The sequence below is a fragment of the Adiantum capillus-veneris genome, chromosome 29 (genome assembly GCF_014529385.1).
Source record: "Adiantum capillus-veneris isolate H3 chromosome 29, ASM1452938v2, whole genome shotgun sequence".
NCBI lineage: Eukaryota > Viridiplantae > Streptophyta > Polypodiopsida > Polypodiales > Pteridaceae > Adiantum > Adiantum capillus-veneris.
The window spans coordinates 61601009-61621862 of NC_140959.1; the positions used below are offsets into that span (position 1 = coordinate 61601009).

Here is a 20854-nt window from a genome sequence, read left to right on the forward strand (position 1 = left end):
AACAGAGAATTCAGCGTGCTGCAGATTCTCGCCAGGTTTTGCAAAGTGCCCGTATGCGTCGGGAAAGTCAGTCAATGCGTGGGAATACTGACCGTGAAGGGTTCTAGTACAGTTATGCTGCCGAAATCGGGCTGGAACAGTGGAAATTCAGCCGAGTTTGTGCGGGGCAGCTTGTAGGAACCACAGCATTTATTCCCTCTTTTGAACAATAAAGAAATACCGAAAGGGGCGCCTAAGTTAGGGGCCAATCTGGTGTCTGTCCACTCATACAGGTGCAATCTAGCAGCCTGTATCCCTCTCCCCTTTGATGTGTCTTGAAAGTACAGGTAAAATAGACGACTAATAATGGGTGAAAGCTAAATCAAGGTTTAAAGTAAAGTCTACCGCCCTTTTTGGATTGAACAGGCCGGTTTCACCAGGTGCTCTCTCATGAATGTATTGTTTGTGTAACAAACTTGGACACCCCAAGTCAAGATTCTGCCGCGACACAACAAAGATTCACTACAAAACACTCCACAAATTTAAGAGTCGACACGGCCCAGCGTACTCCTGTGCCAAGAGAGATTGGCCCCAAAGACTGGTGCCCCTTTCGTATTTCTTTTATATTAATCTGTGAGCGAAGTACAACTTCCCACGAGTGCTCGCTCTCAGACTCTACGTCGAGATGCTCTGAGAAGGGAGCCGCCTTGGGTCACTTATAAGGATTACAAGGGTTGCTAAAAGCAAAGCCCCAAAACCATTAAAACTCAAAAGCAATGCTTCCCAAAAGCAACTTGGCTAAAATCTGCCAATAAAAAGCAACAACGCTAATTACGAAAATCCGTACAGCTAGGCCACATTAGCAGCCAGTGTAAAACGCGGAAGTCCGTACACTCTGCCACGTCAGCACTGTCAGCGTAAAACCCAAAAATCCGTATTGTCTGCCACGTGGCACTCTGCCACGTCAGCCTGTCCGTATTGCTCTGTTCGTACTGTCCGTACAGCAAGGGCTACCACATCATCAGTTTGTGACATGACAGAATTCTAATCGCCCTCGATTACGCCTACAAAACAGACAGAGGCCATAAACTGTCTCAGTAGACACTGACTCGAGGTACCAACGCACTAGACACGACACATCTAGCACTTTGTCACGTGACACATCCAACCCTATGTGTCCATGGACAAGCTACAGCACGACAAGGGTTCAGTCAGTCTAGATTAGAAGTGATCTGGCACTTTTGTGAGTCTATTCGTAGACCGTGCATGCCCAGTCACTTAGTGTAGATGCATATCCTCTGGTTGCACACAACATGATCATAAGCATTCCCATCAAAATCAGTCAGGGTAATTTTCCAGTGCATTTAGCCTATTTTACCTATTTTTGGCATTTTTCACTTATTAATTTAAGTGACTTTCCAACAAAAGTAGGTAGGGCAATTTTGCTAAGTTTGTATATAAGCAAACTAGAGCTAGCACTATTTGGTAGAAGAGGCTGCAGGAGCACATGCTCAACAGGCACCTTCTCAGCAGAACCCCACCAGAACCCCCCCAAGAGACCTAGCGTTTATGCTCCACAGCAACAGCCCATAGCGTTTTTGGACAGCAGATACAAGCCCTTAGGTCGACCTCGTCATCCCTGTCGTCATCGTCGACATAGCCTAGACTTGCACCAGTCTCATGCATACCATTTGTACCAGATTGTGCAATCATAAGTAGACCGCTCTCGCCGACAACAGTGGGGCCTTCGGAGGAGGGTTTTACAGCGTCTCTGGTGTCGTATCTCTCTTCTCTCTCTATCTCTCAGTCTCATACACTTGCACGCACAGTGTCCATTCACTTTGTTGTGATCATAGCATTCTCTCAATAAGAACGGAAGGCTCTACCTTCCATAAGAACAAAAGGAACCTTGAGCACAGTTCGGAGCACTCATCTTGAGCAAAGCGCAAACATTCATTCCGCTGCACCTAACATTGGTATCAGAGCTTTGGCAGTGTTCTGTATCACTCAAGGAAAGAACCACAAGAATCACAAGAATTTTTTTTGCTTGGTGCGGTCGCACGAACTCAAGTTCGCTTGGGCGTGTCGATTCCTAATCGTGTTTTTGAAGAGTGACAGGAATCCCAGGAAAGAAGGGCTTGTCCAGCCTCCCCTTGTGCCTCTTTTCACTCATTGAGAGCGAACCGTGCACTTAGCGGCCGGCCAATCGATGTGAGGTGGGAAAAAGCAACCTTGGTGAGAGCGCAAGGCCGCCAAGGGGTGCGCCCGCAGAAAGGAGTAGAACTCGGGTAAAGAGAAGATCCTTTTCAAACGCGGTTTGCAAGCGAAAGAAAACCTCAAGAACCTCAAGACCCCCAAGAACCCAAGTTCCTCGTGAACTTAAGAACCCACGACTTAAGAACCCAAGACCACAAGAACCCATAAGAACCGACGACTTCAGTGGATGGTCATCGCTCGAAGCGGAATGGATACTTCGCTTGGAGGTGATGAGCAAGAGAGAGGCGAAGAAGAATTTTCCCCACCAGGAGGTTTTTCCGACCCTCCCCCTTCCCCATCTACGCCAAGGATTGCACTAACTCCTATACAAGAGTTTTTTTTTTTTCCAAGAAAAAGATCCTTCTATTAGTTAATGAAAACTGCCCATAGGGCTACATCCACCTCTGCAAGAGAGGGCTACAACAAGCATGATGGGGAGACTCTCCCAATGAAAAAACAGCATATATACAATGGGGCTAGATCAAGAAATGGGAGGAGGGAAGAGCCACACAGGTGGACAGTAGTGCCATCTGAGCACCCCCTGGACCATGGTGTAGAAAGGCCCAGGGGGCCAGAGTCGAAGGAAAGCCTCGCGGCGCTCCCGCATGCGGTCGGAGCTGCCCTGTAGTCCCTCAAGCTGTCCTCTGAGAGTATGGATCAGCTCTAGCCAAAAGTCACGAGCAGTCTCTGCTAGTGGCACAGGGCGAGCCTCAAAGATGCGGAAACAACGGGCCCGCCAGATGAACCAAAGAGCTAGGCCGCTGATGAGCTCCCAGCACTCCTCTCTCTCACTGCACCACTCCTGTGGAGTAAGGTCTGTAGCAGACTGGAGTGCACGTCGCCCCCCCTGTATCACTATCATCCTGCTGGTGGAAGATAGCTCAAACTGTAGTGCCGGGCCCGTGAGGGTGGACCAAGCCGCTACCCCCCAAGTGTACTGTCGAGCCGCGGAGAGGGCAGGCATCAGCCGAAGAACTCGTAGCCACACCTGTTGGGCCGAAGGACAGTCCCAAAGACAATGTCGCTGACTCTCCACCAATTGGTCACAGGCTGTACATGCGGCCGAGAGACCACTATGCACAAGCCAGCTCCCTACTGCTGTGGCTTTGTGTGCAACCAACCACTGGAACAAAGTGACGCGCCTCGGCTGTCTGGAGTCCCACGGCCTCTGCCAAAAAGCTGCCAAGAACTCAACTGTGAGACTCTCCTCCTGCCAATGACGTGCTGCAGCGGGGCGGACCTCTCTCTGCGCTGCAAGTATATGACGTCCAAGCCGAATAGTGTACTGAAAGAAAGGGACTCCTGGGCGGTCTGCAGAAGAGAAGGGGTCCCTCCATAGCCACTCACCAAGGTCCCACTGTACTCGTGCCATTGGACAACACTCCCAAGCCCATAGCCTCCAGTGTCCTGTCTCGAGAGCTGTTGGGTCAGGGTCTATGACGCAAGTCCTCCCACAGATGCCCACAACTCGGATCCTCTGAAAACAGCACTCTGCCACCTGCGGGGCCTCTACTGTAACTCACTGTAATCGTCCCCCACCCTGAAGCTCAAAGAACAGGGCTGGGACAGTCTCTGAACAAGCCCTGACTGAGATGAGAACCTCCAGTCGTGTGAAGGCTCCCATCCATCGGGGTGCTACTGGCTCGAGAGGCGTGAGCCACTCAGCTGGAACTGACTCTGAGATGTCCTGATACATGCTCTGAACCCCTCTAATGCCCTGTAGCTGGACACCCTGCACCTCCTCTGACAAACCTGTGAACTCTAGCCAGTCACCTAGAGAGCGCGCTGGACCTGCTGCCATGGGACCCCATGACACATGAGGCTTACTCCCAACCAGGTGGCCTCTCTGAGTGCTAACCATGGGGTTCCAGACGAGGGGCTGTCGTAGGCGCTCCTCCGTGCATGTCGGTTGTCTCTGCTCTAGGCCACGCCGTAAGAGCTCCCAAGAGCGAAGCAAACTCACAGCGCATCGGTCCTCCAATCTCCTGCTCAAACCAACTCGGCGCAACTCTGTAAAGATCCATCTGGTCGAAGGTTGCCAAGGGCCTCCTGACTGAGGCACCCTGGCACGAAGCCTCTGCAGCAAGAACTCTTTCCAGGGCTCCTCGCCTGGAAGAAGTCCTCTGACGACGAGCTTCCCAAGAAGGGCTCTGCTCTGCTGTGCTGGATCAATGATCCCAAGCCCTCCCTGAGAACAAGGAAGTGTGATGACCGACCAAGCCACCTTGGCTCGGGCAACCTGAGTGTCGCGACCTGACCAAAGGAAGTTCCTGATCAGCCTCTCTACCTGGCTGATACAAGAACTCGAGAAGATCCAGCAAGAAGTGATGTACCACATAGTTGCCAACAACACCTGGTTGGCAACTACTACTCTACCAGCCAGCGAAAGTCGTGCTGAGCTCCAGTGGAACAGCTTTCTCCTGATGGACAGGAGAAGAGGAGCAATCTGCTGCTCGGGGGACAAATCCAAACCAACATGACAACCCAAGTATCGAACTGCAGTCCCTGGGGGAATCCACCTGAAACCCTCTCCTGGCATCCACTCTGGCGCAGGAGCACTGCCAACCGAGAAAGCCACTGTCTTTCTCCAGTTGATCAATGCGCCCGATGCACAGCAGAAGGTCTCAAGAGCCTGCCCACACCTGTGTAAATTGGCCTCCTGGCCCTCTAAGTACAAGGCTGAGTCGTCGGCAAACTCAGCGTCCAGAAGCTCATCTCCCCGTATCGGGAGTGCTAAGCCCCTCAAACCAACCTGCTGTGACACCAAAAATCTGCTCATCGCCTCCGCATAGAACAGAAAGAGAAAGGGGGCAAGAGGACAACCCTGTCTGACCGATCGTGTGAGCATGAAGCGCTCTCCTCTACCTCCTGCCAAAAGCACCTGACTGTGAGCCTGTCTGTACAAAGCCGACACCCCTCTGATCCAAGCATCTGAAAAGCCCATCCTGCGAAGCATGCCCTCTAGAAAGTCCCAGTCAACTCTGTCATATGCCTTCTCAAAATCGAGAAGAAGAATCACAAGGTCCTCCCCACGGAGACGTGCCAGGGCAGAAGCCTCCCAGAAAGTGAAGATGTTGTCAAGGATACTGCGTTCCTTGACAAAACCTGTCTGAGTCCCATGTATAAGGCTCTCCAAAAGTGGCTGAATCCTCAAACTCAGAGCCTTGGCAAGAATTTTGTAGGCTGAGTTGAGGATGGTGATGGGGCGCCACTGTCGAATCTCATCCAAGGAGCCACCCTCCTTTGGAATGAGGTAAATCAGGCCCTCACTCATGCTATCCGGCATCACTCCTGTGTGCAGAATGTACTGAAAGGCACTACAAAGATCTGGGCCAAGCAAGTCCCAGTACTCCAAGAAGAAACTGGGAGTCAGCCCATCCTCACCTGGACAACTACCACGAGGAAGGACCCTAAGAGCCGTGTGCAGCTCCTCAAGCTGAAGAGGTATCTCCAGCCTCTGGCGCATCTCCTCAGTCACAAGACAAGGCATCTGCACCCAAACCTGCTCCCTGCATGCATCCTGTCTCTCTGACTGGGGCTCAGCCGTCAGTAGCTCACGGTAAAAGTCAGTAGCAACTGCACGCATATCCTCAGGCTCACAAGCAACTGACCCATCGGGTCTCCTCAGCTGAGTGACCTTGGCATGCGAGTGCCGAGGTCCTACTGTCTCAAAAAACGCACCTGTCACTCTGTCACCTACCTGAGTCCACTAAGATGCCTGTCGGTGAAAGGCAAACTCATGGCGCCTCTCCTCTGTGCAAACAAGCTCATGTCGAGCCTGCTGTAACTGCTCCTCCAACCATGGACTGTCTGGATGCTGCTCCTACATCCTCTGTAGTGAAGCAATGCCTCGTCTGAGACGCTGCTCCTCCTCTTCTCGCTGCGGCCCGTCGAGCCAAAGACTCCTGGAGAAAAAAGTGGCTAAGCTGAGCTAGGCCTAAGGCCACTCTGTCTGCCGCTAGAGCCTGGCTGTCCATGCCCTTTGTCCAAAGAGCCTCTACCCTCTCTCTGAGTGCTGTGTCCAACAAGACCCGCTCTGGGATGCGAAGCATCGTGCTCCCACTCCTCTGCCTGTCTGCCACTGTGAGGATCACTGGTGCATGGTCCGAGAAGGATGTCCCTGCCAGGATGCCCACTGATCCCCCCAAGTCACTGAAGTGGTCACTAGTGTAGAAGCGATTTATCCGCGATAGATTCACTCCTCCCACTCTGCGGTCTGATCTAGAGAAGGCAAGACTCTCTGGAGGCCTCACAAAGCCAGAATGATGCCATGTATCCGAGACCCTCAAGGTCATACACAACCTCTCCCAAGCTGCTAACTCGACTCCATGCACAGTAGCATGGCTGCCTCCGATCCTGTCAGAAGGGTCCTCCAACATGTTGAAGTCCCCTCCTACACACCAATGGTCAACCTGTGGCAAAGACTCAACAATCTGTGACCAAAACTCTGCACGAGCACTCGCCACATTGGGCGCATAGATGTTCAGGAAGCCCACAAGGCCACCCTGAACCTGCAAAGTAATCCACTGAGCCTTGCCTGGCACAATAATCCCTCTGCCCACAATGGCCTGCTGCAATGAGTCCGCAATAGTCATACATACCCCACCCTGGATGCCTCCAGGTCCAAAAGCAGCTGACCAAAAGGAATCATAACGTCCACGCAAAATCTGACCACAGCGCCGGATGCGGCTCTCAGACAAATGGTGCTCCCGGAGCATAAGGAGATCAATCTCTCCTAACACAAGGCAACGCTGAAGCTCCTGCCGCAATCGGCCCCACTGTCGCTGAAACTGGGGCCCACCTAATCCCTGCACGTTCCATGAGACGATCCTCATGGGGAGCGAGAGAGAATAGATGCTGCAGCAGCAGAAGGACGGGCTATCTTCGAGGCAGGCTTGGATGGGGAGTAATCCGCATCCGAGCGTCCTCTAGATAGGCAAGCCTGTAGTGAGTGCCTGGCCCAAGCCCAAGCAGAGCGAGCCGAGCGTAAAGCAACCTCCTCTGTCCAGGAGTCCTCATGTATGTATACATAGCAAGGCAAACACTGTGTATCAGCAAAAAAGTACACCACAATGTGCCTACATCCTGCTGAGTCTGGGGGTGTCACCGCAAACTTGGCCAGTGGCCACAAAGTCTGTAGCAAATCTGTAACTCCAAGTTCTCCCATGTGGTGAGAGAACTCCAGAACCTGTGTATGCAACCATCCCACCACTGAGTCGAGGGACCACTCTGTCTCGATCCTACCGCAGAGAGGAAAGGAGAAACCAACTGCTGAGTCCAAGGCCTCTGTCCCCCTAGCGGCGAGGAACAAAGCGTGGACCCTGAAGCAGGCTGCCTCGTGGTCTACTGCGGAATCGCCGAGAAAGCGAGTGAATCCGTAATCGAAGAAGTCCCAGTGGCGTCGGAGGTCAATGCTCGTCAGACCACGAGGGATAGCTGCAAGGGAAGATGTCTGAATCTGCAAAGGGGGCCGCAAGAAGGGCTGACCCTTACTCGCTAGGCGACTCGTGGCAAAAGCGCTGCCAAGAGATCTCCTAGCCGCCGGCGAGGGACCAGTCTCCTGAGTCGACTGTGGTACTGAAGCAGGAGGAGGGGGAGAAGGAGCTTTGGGGGGGGGGGGGGGGATGGAGGAGAAGAGAAGCGGGGCGAGACGACAGAGACAGGGGGGCGAGGTGGGGAGTGGGCGGGAGCAAAGGGCGGGGGAGGGGATGAGGAGGAAGAGGGGAAATCTGAAGGTGGAGGGGCTGGCGAGGGTGAAACGGAAGAGAAGGCTGGCGTAGGAGGCTCCTCCTGCTCAAGAGGACCAAAGCGGTTCCCCGTGGGAACCCACTGCTGCTGAGTAGGCACCTGAGGGCCACTCTGAGTGCCAGGCTGTCGCTGTGGCCCCTGGCGTCGACGGCCATGGGCCTGCTGCCACCCCTCCTCTGCAAGAGCCCCAGGCTCGGAGGGTGGCTCTGAATCTGTGCGTTGTCGCTGGCTGAGGCTGCGGCCCAGCCTTGGCAGGCTAGGGCTGAGGCTGAGGTGCAGGTCGTGGTCTCCTCCGTGGACAGGCCTTCGCTAGGTGGCCCATCTGTCTGCAAATGAAGCACTGGTTCGGGAGACCCGAGTACTCCACACTCTGCCTAAACCAACCCCCACTCACCCGAGGCAAAAGGATGACCTTCGGGAGCGTGTGGGTATCTCTGACCAAAACTCGAACTGAAGGGATGCCGGCCGCCTTGGCAGCTACTGATGCTGCTGTACGAGGTGTCTCCAAAACAGTCCCGATGGCGGAGCCAATCTTGGAGAGCAGTGGAAGGTACTCCCTCCGTAAACCCGAAAAGCAGACTGAGATGGGGATGTCTGCCTCCTCTACGAGCACATCCGATGTCGGGTCAAAACCGTGTCGCCACTGTCGAAAGTGGGCGCGTGATGCTCGGATAGCCAGTGGACTCATAGCTATGACCTTGGAGGCCATCTCGGAAGTCTCGAACTCGATCTGGTAGTACCTCCATCCAAGGATCTGGACATCCAAAATCTTGCCCACCTCTGCGAGAAGGCGGGCCTGGAGAAGGTCACGCAGCTCTCCTCTACTGGGTCGGGTGCCGAGAATCTTGCAAATGACCGAGGTCGCCTGCAGACGCTCTACCTCATCGGCTAGGCTCGCTTGCTCTGTCGGTGAGAGAGCAAGTCGAATGGTGGGCTCAGCGGTGTCGGGCGAGGGGGCTTCGGAGGAGTCCCTCTGAGATGGAGCATGAGCCTCCATTAGTGTCTGCTGCTCTAAAGGAGAAGGGCGGACGAGAAGGCCAACGCTTGAGAGCTCGGCAAGGAGAAACCAACTGAGAATCCACTGCCAGGCAATTCAAACGAGGCCTCAGGAGGAGGGGGGGGGGGGGGGGGGGGGGGCGTGGGGATAAGGGGCTGGAGTGGCGAGGCAGCGGGCAGCGAACAACAGGGGGGGCAGCGGGCGGGGCTGCACTCTGGCTGGGCTGCGCGCAGGCTGGGTGTAAGCTCAGCAGCGCGCGTGGACAGACAGCGCGCAGGCAGGGGCAGCGCGCAACAGGGGCAGCTCGAGGGCGAGGGCGAAGGGGGCAACAGGGGGAGCAAGAGCAGGCGGGGGGGGGGAGGGGAACGCGCAGGAGCAACAGCGAGCCGGATAACTCCTATACAAGAGTTGACGCAGTTGTTTATGGAAAGGAAGTTAGAACGCCAAGAAAGAGAAGCAGAAAGAAAGGCCTACGAAGAAGAAATGGCAACCATAGATCGTGACTATGAAGAAGAAGTGGCAACCATAGAGCGTCAGTACGACTTGGAAGAAAAAGAAAGTCAAGCAAGATTTGATCGCGAGACCAAAGCAAGAATGCAAGAGATGTTGCGACTCTTTTCTCAAGTTCAGGCACAGATGCAAGAGATTCGGGAAAAGGAGACTCTCTCAATCTCTTCTTCTCCCAAGCATGACACACAGGATTTGCATGATTATGAGAAGCATGATGATTTGATTCATGATGATAAGCATGATGATTTGAATGACAATGATACGCATGATGATTTGAATGATAATGATGAGCATGATGATTTGGATGTTCATGATAAGCATGATGATTTGGATGATCAAGATGTGATTTCTCACAAGCAGGATGATTTGCATGAAGATGATGTGATTGTTCACAAGGATGATGAGTTAGTTGATGCTTTTTCTAGCGAAGCTAACCTACACACACATTGTTTGAATGTTTCATTCGTGATCGTTTCCTGTAGTTTAGTCAACATCGTTATGTGATCCCTTTTCCTAGGCATGACATATTGTATGTTGAGCACGTTTCACTAATGAATGAGCACGAATGTATGCGGATTTTTCATGAAATGCTGAAAAGTATGTATATAAGGAAGTCACATTCCATGTCTCTTCCTTGGCACGACACATTTGAAGAAAGAGCACATAAAAGTATGAGCACCAAGCATGGACATTCCCATTGTGAATTGCCACAGTTGATTGATTTAGATCATAAGAGAAAGATTCGATTGCATGTGTTTGATGAACGGGTTGTCACTCCGTCTCTATGTTCATCTACATTACATACACAGTCTTTAGCGAAGACAAAAAAAATTCCATTCACTTTACATGGAATGGGTATGTTCATGTTTTTGTGTTGGAAGTGGTTTCAGGAATTTTCAATCGTGGAGATTCTTGAAGAAGAAAGAAGCATGACTCTAGACGAAGTTGAAGCATCGAAGGAGCCACAGAAGACTTTGTGTCGCTTTCGACACAGCCCAAAGAAGAAGGCATTGCATACCTTTATGAAGTTCAAGTACCGCACGACCCAGACATCAGAGTGGGCCGGCGAAGAGTCCCTTCCAGGATCCCTGATGCTATTGGCGATCTCCCTCGACGTCATACAGTTCAGTACCAGTACCTCACTTTGAAAAGGAGGGGATGTCACGTGACACATCCAACCTATGTGTCCGTGGACAAGCTACAGCACGACAAGGGTTCAGTCAGTCTAGATTAGAAGTGATCTGGCACTTTTGTGAGTCTATTCGTAGACCGTGCATGCCCAGTCACTTAGTGTAGATGCATATCCTCTGGTTGCACACAACATGATCATAAGCATTCCTATCAAAATCAGTGAGGGGAATTTTCCAGTGCATTTAGCCTATTTTACCTATTTTTGGCATTTTTCACTTATTAATTTAAGTGACTTTCCAACAAAAGTAGGTAGGGCAATTTTGCTAAGTTTGTATATAAGCAAACTAGAGCTAGCACTATTTGGTAGAAGAGGCTACAAGAGCACATGCTCAACAGGCACCTTCTCAGCAGAACCCCCCCAAGAGACCTAGCGTTTTTGCTCCACAACAACAGCCCATAGCGTTTTTGGACAGTAGATACAAGCCCTTAGGTCGACCTCGTCATCCCTGTCGTCATCGTCGACATAGCCTAGACTTGCATCAGTCTCATGCACACCATTTGTACCAGATTGTGCAATCATAAGTAGACCGCTCTCGCCGACGAGAGTGGGGCCTTCGGAGGAGGGTTTTACAACGTCTCTGGTGTCGTATCTCTCTTCTCTCTCTATCTCTCAGTCTCATACACTTGCACGCACAGTGTCCATTCACTTTGTTTGTGATCATAGCATTCTCTCAATAAGAACGGAAGGCTCTACCTTCCATAAGAACAAAAGGAACCTTGAGCAGAGTTCGAAGCACTCATCTTGAGCAAAGCGCAAACATTCATTCCGTTGCACCTAACACACTAAGACGACAGTCACATCACAGGACATTACATGACAAATCACAGAAAAATTCATTCCAACTCTCAAACCATGACTGCCAGCAACGTATTTAGTAATAGCATGTAGATCCATTCCGGACCTCACTGATGCCCGATTACCTAATCCTTATTGCGATCATGTTTATAGAGATTTATGAGACCGAAATGCTGCAGTCGTTACATCTTTCAGTTCCTGCACTCAAACATGTCAAATGAGAGAGTATCTGCTAGGTCCTCCTCCTCCATCCATTTCGCATCTAATGCCGGGCAGTTCTTGAATTTAACCAAGAACCACCGAATCACTTTACCTTTCCACTTTCTTTCCTTGTGTGCCAAAATCTGCTCAACAACGAGTATCTCCTCGCTCTCTTCTACTTCGGGTTGCTCATCAGGCTCCCCATCAACTGGCACATCACCTTTAAAAGGTATTAAGAGATTCACATGGAATGCATTGTGAATCTTCCAAGTAAGGCAGCTTGAGTCGAACGGAGACATCATTTATCTTTTCTTTAATCTAGAAAGGGCCATAATACCGCATGCTAAGCTTTGGAAAAAACCGCTCCTTTCCCTTTCGTTTCCTTAGCGTGCCTTCCCAAAACATAACAACACCCAATCGTCTTCCTTTAATTTCAAGTCTCGATGATGTCAATCTGCTGCCTTCTTATGTCGTTCTTGAGATTTCTCTAAAGCCTCCCGGACCTTGGCGAAAGCAGTGTCCAAGTCCCTCATGTACTGGTCGGTTTCAAAAATCTTGTCTTTAGTGTTGAGAAAGGGTGGAACCTTCTGAGCACCTTCAATTATCTCAAATGATACCTTCCCCAAGCAGAGAGAGAGAGAGAGAGAGAGAGAGAGAGACGACCTCGCATGTTGGGTCCTAACCAACCTCAAGGGCCTCCTCGCTCTGTTGGAAACGCAAGTACTTGCTTTAATTACTTGCGCAAATGCTATACAATGGCTACATGCTAAATGTTGATGCTTCATGCAAAAACGCTAGGTTGGATCTAATGCTCACGCTGACGATCTGCAAAACGCTAGGGCTTATCTGATACTAAGGCTCAAAATGTTAATCTTGTGCAAAAACGTTGAGACTGAATATAATGCAAAACACTAGGGCTGATCAGTTGTTGTAGGTGGAAAACACTGGTACTAAACTGCTGGTGTTGAGGGTACTGACGATGATGAAGGTGTTGACGACGGAAAATGTTGGTGGGTGCTTGTACTACGAGTACTTGTTCTACTGTCTTTAAATTGAACGCCGAGTGACTCTTTTAGAGATCTTTTAGCCATTTGCCCTACCTACTTTTTATAAATGTCATGTCATAGTCACTTATTGATAAATGACCTAAGTGATTGTTCGTATGTCTATAGCTTAAGTGACTGTACTATGCAAGTAAGGATATACAAATATGACCTGTCTGATCATGCACATCCTTCTAGAGGCTCATGAAATTGTCAGGCTAGATCCTAAGCTAATTAAGACAGATACCGACTGTAGCAGTAGCTTGTCCATGTGGCTCCAATACAATGCACACGTCATATGCTCTTGCAGAGCTTCCTTGAACCAATGAAGAGCTTCATGATTCGATTAACCACACAGGGTGTAACCATCTTTCCCAAGTCCTAAACACCCTAACGGGGAGAAAGAACAGCGGGAAAAGAGATAGATAAGGATAAAGAGAAGTATTTCTTAAGCAAAGAAGTGCTTTTTTAGTATGCTTACTCCATGAGCAAGCTTTTAGCATAGTTAGAATAATAGAGAAGGAGAAGAAGAAGAAGATGAGCTTTCATGTATCTACTTGATTGGATTTGCATCCATAGCCAAGTGCTTGCGCATGGAGACCATCTCTTGAGCTCCCATGAGAGAGAGAGAGAGAGAGAGAGAGTTACTTGTTAGACCACAATAGGACACATGAGATATGAGAGTAAGAAAATCTTCATGAGCCCTCTTCTTTTTGCCCTTCCACACTTGCCAAAAATCCCCAATTGGATAGTAATCACATGGACTAATCATAAGTGAAAACTTAAAGTTCAACTAGATACATGTGCTTACACATGTACCTCCCTTGCTATTCTTGAAAAAACTCGCCTCCCTTCCCTCCCCTCCTTCTAGGCTTGTCTTTAGGTAGGAAAACTTGCCTACTACCCATTAAGCATATATGAGCTACTTTGGACATGTGGCCTAGCCAAACTTGGAAGAGAGGAACTAGAGTCAACTTTCTAAAAATGGAAGGGCTAATCTAACCTTAGTCTTTTGCTTTTCCTTTTTATTAATTAAAAACCATACTTGCCTTCAATTCAACTAGCTCATGTACAAGACTTTTGCACTATCCTCTGGAAGCTCTATGAAGCTGACGAGCTAGATTCTACCTACTAATTTAAAACCTCCTAAATTAGAACGGACTCCGGTAAAAATTAAACTTTTGGAACTTCATGCCCCATGCAAAACCTTAGCACATTCTTTTGGAGGTTCTTTGAATATAGTCCCAAAACCTGCTAATTTTAGACCTGCTAAATTTAAACTATCTCTCGTAAGTTTTAATTTTATCCTAAGCCTTCCAAAATTCATACTTAAAATTTACATGGTTAGTTTCTACTATTAGACTCCTATAGTTGCTCTAATTAAGCCCCTTTGTCTTGTACCATTGATCAAGGTTGCTCGGAATAGATTTACCCTTTCTTGATTTGTACCTTTCACCTCGGATAATTAAATAAACACTTATTCTTGCTCTTTTATAGAGTTCTTTCCTTTGGTCCCAAGCCTTTTACCGAACTAAGTCTATAAGCACTTTAACCAATTCCTCTTGCTCTCTCTTATTTTTTTCATACTTAAGTTGTCAAGTAAAGATGGAAAATACTTTTAGAAGGTTAGAAATTAATTTTCATGACAGAGATCACACAAAAGGAGGGAACCTATTTAGACACAGATTTATGGTTGTTATCAACTAGCTTTCCCCTTCACAAATAATTTTTTCAAAACCACAATTCAAATCATACATCTCGAACAAAGCATAGAAGCTTCAACAACTCTCTCTCTCTCTCTCTCTCTCTCTCTCTCTCTCTCTCTCCTCCAGGTTTTGAAGTGTCCCTTTTGGAGTTGTGGTTTTACTATTCCTGGCGGTGTTGAGCATTTTAAAATCCAAAATAAAGAAATGATGAGAAAAGCACATGAGAGAGAAGGCAAACACACTACAAGAGTTCCATCACTTTATTAATGGGTCCGAAGTTGTCAACATCGATAACATGTCTTACCGATACGAAAAGGTCTTGGATACGGTGAATCTCGATTTCTCACGGCCTTCAAGCCTCTCAAAAAGTGTACTCCAATAGGTTGTTACTCAAAACGATATTTATCCTAAGGTAATAAGTTTAAATCTTTGTTCATCCAAAGGAATTACATCCATCGACACATCATAAGACTTTTTTAAGTAAGAGCATAAGAGCTACACCGCTTCTTACGTGTCGAACCGACCACAAGTTTATCAAAGATAATAGGAAGATAATTGTCCATGCAACTAACCAGATTAATGTTAGAATGAAAATGGTTAACTTGACAGTATTTATTTTTGTATAATGTGGGTCCCAACATAGCATTTGTTGTTGAAACCAAAGAAGTTCTTTAATTGTAGGTATAGTCATGACACAAGATGGTTGTTCAATGGAATTTGATACTAAAAAATTCAAAACAAAATTATTTGCTTCATGAAAGGGTTGTATACTATGTTCTCCTTAGTCACGTGTAAGACATTTCAAGACTCTAAAAAGTCGATTTACAATCTCTATTGTCCTTCTCCTTGTAGACAAAACGACAATCAAAATTTAAAATAATGTTTTCAAACAATGCTTGCAAAACAAATACGTCATTTGTAGTTGGCAATCACTCAATTCTCCTTGATATATGTAGATATGTGATTATTCACGTGCATACATATTCACAAACATGAACATCCTTACAGCGATATACAAAAAGGCTTGCCAATACACGAGACAATACACTGCTTCTGCTTTTTCCCCTTCGTCTTCTTATTAATCATTATTACTCACCAAGAGAACCACACACACAGTAGGCTAATTCCTCTTCCAAATAAGACGTGCATAGCCATCATGCATAGAGCAACTTTGTGTAATGATGTTGGATTAAAACTCATTCCGTCTAGAACTCTTGTCGCACCTAGATCACTGTGCAGCCATCTCATCCTTTCGGAACTCTTAATACCCTCACAATAATATCCAATCTTCTCATCGAGATAGACATCTTGATGCACTAGACTCTCATTCAGTTCACTTAGCCATCACATCTATATGGAATCTTATCCTCTTCCATGTTGGCTTAAACGAGTGCATAAAATGAAGCCGACTCGAGCAGACGTGTGTGTGTGTGTGTGTGTGTGTGTGTGTGTGTGTGTGTGTGTGAGAGAGAGAGAGAGAGAGAGAGAGAGAGAGAGAGAGAGACTTACAAGTGTAAAGGGCTGGCGTGCAGTGCGACGGCGTCGGGATGGAGAGAGGGAAGGAGGTCGGGTGGAATGAAGGAGGGAAGGCCCTTACGGGTGGATAGCAGAAGGCACGGCGTTTCGAGAGGAGGGCAGCGGTTGCCCAAGTAGAGCAAGCCCACGCGAGCCCTGCAGTCCCCACAGCAAGACCGCACCACCAGCCTCATGCTTTGCTCGACACTGGGTTTAAGCTATATTTCTTTCAGCATGTTGCTACTCTAAGCCTAGTTGGCCAAAAACTTCAGATTTGTCGGGGGAAGGAGCGTCCCAAAAAAACTAGTCCCGCTTAGTAAGTTGTGGGTCTTTGCCTACATAATCTGACATAGTTTGGAGCGCAGCTGGTTACTTAATTAGTTGGTTCTGACTGTTGTCGCCTTGGCTTTTGTTGAGGTGATATGAGAAAATGAGTAGAACCTATTAATAGGCACCAATAATAGCTCAGCTTGGGAAGAAGCAAGTTGTGTCCCAGAGTGCTCCGTATATGACAAAGAGCTACTAAAGAGGGTAATTGAATCGAGCAAAAGGGTTGCAACTTAACCTACTTTGTACTTATTTGCAAATTGCACCATACAACTTAGTAATATCGACCATTTAGTCTCTAAATTGTGGAACCATCTTTAAGACACCCATCTTATTCTCAATCAAGCATAGTCAATTAACACACTATAAAAAATGAATTACACTACCGACCTTATAATCGTGTACGAATGTCATCCAATCGTGCAAGCCGGCGAACAATGTTTGAGTCAAGCTACAAAAAAGCAATGTGAATAGTTAAACATATCGTCTTGCAATGAAACGTCACAGACTGAAACTGCAAACTATACAGTGCACGTCATGCAGAGGTGCCATATAAAAGTATGGTGGAGAGTTGGCACTGTGGTCTCTCCAAAAATTATAAAAAACAGAAACTGTGCCTTGCCCTACCCTGCCCCGTAGCGTTTATGTGTTGTGCTAAGCAAACACGTAGTCATGGGGTGCTGGATACAGATAACGAACCTTGTAGTGTTGTCGAGTTGAAGTCGCGCCTTTGCAATTGAAACATCCGCTATTGTGAATATTTGTCCTCCCTGTCATACACAAAACACACGTTAAGACAAATAGAAAGATGTTGGATATAAAAGAGAAGCAGAGCTAACTTTATAGTCTACATCATAGATGTATTGGCCTCCTACGTAGTGCGAGAAGTGCCCTCACTTTGCATCCTAAAACCAATGAGCCAGAGCTTCGTGGCCCAGTCCTTGTTGGGCATATCCCGCAATCAATGCATTTCAAGAGACGACATTTCAGACATACATGTCAATCCTTCTAGGGGATTTGACATACGGCCAAAGCATTGCGAAGATTAATGAGGCCTTTCCCTCGAGCGCCCGGCTAGAAATCTCCTTGTGTTTAATTTTTCCATATATCTGTGTTAGGGTGGTAGAAGGTGACCTCCTCGTACTGTGGGACCAGCAGTGTGCTTGGTTGGCTTTTGGCTGGAGAACAATTACAACCTTTAAGAGAACGAAAGCGCTTCAACAAGGTCTCCTATGGCAAATTCGAAGTGGTGATGGAGCAAGGGGGCATCATCATGTATGCCTCCACATCGGTCCCTTGTCTTACAAGGTGGTGGGCTTCTCATCCATAGACATGAACAACATGGCAATCGTCTCTGTCCACTACCCTTCTCGCTGCACGGGCATCACCTTGACATACAACAATGAAGGGGGAGTTGTGAGCTTTCAATAGAAGCGCAGCAGAAGAACTCATGAATGCTACAACTCCTTCAACATTTCTGTAGGATCCAACGACAACAACATTGACATTTTCTTCAGGCTCAATTAGGATAGGAACTTTTGCCGTCTGCATTGCCAACAGTCTCATAGCATCGGCAAAAACATTTGTTGAACGGACCTGCGAAGGCAATGAATTTTGGTGATTCGACTCCACATTAGGCCAAATGATCATCGATTGAAATCTGATATCTTGTGTTTCAGTAGAACAAACCTCTGCCATGGATAGATTGCACGAAATATATGATCTTTGAGAGTGCTCATCACATCGGCAAGCATCCGAAGTACCTTCCAGCTTGATGATCTGCGGAATATAAGCAAGGTTTGAAAGGTCTCCAATACTCCTTTTCTGTTTTGCCCGGCTTGTTGTTGTTGCACGGGCAAACTGCGTGGAAAAGAATTGGTGTGAATCTTGATCAGAATTAGGCATGGGGACCTGCTGCATATAATTTCCATGAACATTGAAGGATGGCCGAGGGCACAGGATTGTTGAATCTGCATGAGCTATACTTGGAGTGGCATAATGCTGGCCATAACTAGTTGCGCCTACAAAAACGAGCTGAGTAAGGTAGTTGAAGCTGGACATACTGTTCAGCTGGCCACTGGGTCTTGTTGCACATAAAGCTGCTTAACATCGTTACTCGGGGAAGGCGCAGGTAGGCCTATAATTAGATATTGACGCTTCACTACAAAAGAAGGCCACAGACAAACCTGCAAACAAAGTACCGAGCTGCTTCGGGGAACCTGCGAACTGCTTGTGGAGAGCAATCGAGCAACACAAACTTCTCTTTTTATTTTATTCACTTGGTACCTTTTCAGGCGCAAATTTTTTTTATTTAGAGCTTTTCATTGCAGCGATGTTTTTTTTAAACTTTAAATCTACTGCCACGTGGTGTCTTCTGCGTTCAAATACTGGTGAAAGAGCCTTGGGCTCACCGAGTAACAAGTGATGAAATCCTGTGGCCTGCCCTCATCAGCTTGAAGTGGTTTGGGGGGGGGGGGGGGGAGAGAGAGAGAGAGAGAGAGAGAGAGAGGGAGGGAGAGAAGATTGTAGCAATCATTCAATGCACACGTGCGTTCTTTCTCTATCTTTTTGAACCAAAAGAAGATTGACATAAACAAATGATAAGACATAAGGCACCTTCTAAAAATTACTATTTCTTGCTTTGTATTGACAAGATGCACTACTACTCATGAATGAATCATGTGATACTATAGTTCACTTATTCCGTAATTAGATTCCTTAATTTTACAACCTTAGCTTGCGCTTTACCACTTCTTCCTCTTTTTACCTTTGATGAGTATCTCTCTCTCTCTCTCTCTCTCTCTCTCTCTCTCTCTCTCTCTCTCTCTCTCTCTCTCTCTCTCTCTGTGGATAAGATCATGGTGGCCAGCTCGCCAACAACAATTGTATAATTGGTGAAAATATTTAGATAATGTAGAGAATGAGATCGCCAACAAGAATCTTATAGCTAGTGTCAATATTGAGATATTGTACAGAATGAGGTCAAGAACACCAGTGAGGATATAATGGATGGGAAGGAACTCATCCCGAAAAGATTAGAGTGGACTTGAAAGACAATAGCTTACTTTTATCTATGGTAAAATTGTGAAGGATGGGCAGGTCAAACTACCCTAGCACACACACCCGAAGCTACATCATGACTGAAAGGGTTTTTCAGGCTCAAAATTAGAAATTGGTTGATAATGTGCTCACTTTCCTGGACACATCCACGCTTATATATGAATTGAACCTCCTTCTTCTCTTCTATTGATGGTTCCAGATTATGCTTGAACCAAACTAATTCCCAAGTATCCAGCTCCACATGCTCCCAAGCCACCTTATACGAAATAGTAAATAAAGGATACACGCAGTTAACTACCAAATTCGGTAGACAATAGCCATCTTGTATCCATGAGTAGTATGGAGCTAAGAAAACAACGAAGAAAGTTTTAGTGCAACATGCTTATATGCCCAAGGAGCTTCACCCTCATCCCAAGAGCTCCAATCTTCCTCTGCATAGAGGTAAATTGAAGTGATTAATATGTTTACACTAGATTATTGAATGTTCTTTCCACTTTGCTTTTGCTTGTATGTGCTACTATGCTCCTAAGAATGTTATACTTTTTGTGCTTGTTTTACGCTACTATGTTTCTTACATATCTATATCCCTCAAGCATAGAAAAATGTCAATTGTTGAAGCGTGTCATTGACATTTTGGATGTCTGAAATGGCTCCATTGGGGAGGACATTGATGTGTGGATGAACAGTGAACACCTAGCTACCTTGAAGATAAGATAAACGTCCACATTGCACCAAGTGAGGCAAGACCTATAAAATGAAGAGATAGATTTTCCTACCTATTTTTCTTCTAAGATAGATGGCAAGAAGGTATGTAGATAATGATTTTTTTACATGTGTGTGTGTGTGTGTGTGATAGTCTTCTCATTTTGATAATATGTCTTACATGTCCCGAGAAAGATTGAAAAGAAAATTATGTGCAAGGAAGTGCCAGAAGGGATTGTGCATTTACTTCCAAGCTGAAGCATGCTCTCTAGCTAGAGCCCTTCTCTTTTGCCAACACTATTGGCAGTTTGTGTCTATAAGACATATTTATGAATTTTGGGAATTATTCAAGTCCCATTTTTTTGAATGAGACTTAAAATTGCATTAATTTTTGTTAAGTTTGATCTCATGGTTATTTGTGTGGACCCTTTGTGCCATATGAGCTGAAGCACTAGCACATGAACTAGGGGGGTTAAACGTAATTGCAAGACTCACTCATTGCTACTATGTAAGATATTAACAAGAGTATTTAATTTGAGTTCAAGCCTCACATGCCTCGCTTAATCTAGCAGGTGGACACACTCAAACTTAGTTCAAGGCACTAGCACAAGGATGTGAGGCTCAAACGTAAATTAATCATGCCTCACTTATTGGTACTCTATAGGATATTAAGAGGAGGGTTAAACCTAAGTTCTAGCATCACATGCCTCACTTAAACTAGCAAGTGGATATGAGGCTCAAACCTAGTTCAAGCTGACTCTATGTGACTAGGAGATGATATCATAAATTTAGCCCTAATTGTTAACTTATATGAGAAGCTACT

At 47.0% G+C, this 20854-nt stretch overlaps 1 protein-coding gene across 5 annotated transcripts in view; it reads right to left on the bottom strand.

Moving 5' to 3' along the window:
- LOC147419289 (uncharacterized) overlaps window positions 1-16243 on the bottom strand; it is a 116084-nt gene extending 99841 nt beyond the window's left edge. For 4 of the 5 annotated variants that reach the window (XR_015187088.1, XM_086505323.1, XM_086505322.1 and 1 more), the window contains exon 1: window positions 15937-16243. Coding sequence is in view for 4 of the 5 variants with exons in the window: in XM_086505323.1 (XP_086361449.1) it covers window positions 15937-16136 (200 nt within the window). In the remaining variant the exon portion in view is untranslated. The remainder of the gene's footprint in view (window positions 1-15936) is intronic. The other variant, XM_086505320.1, reaches the window with a different exon arrangement.
- Window positions 16244-20854: the final 4611 nt, after the last annotated feature.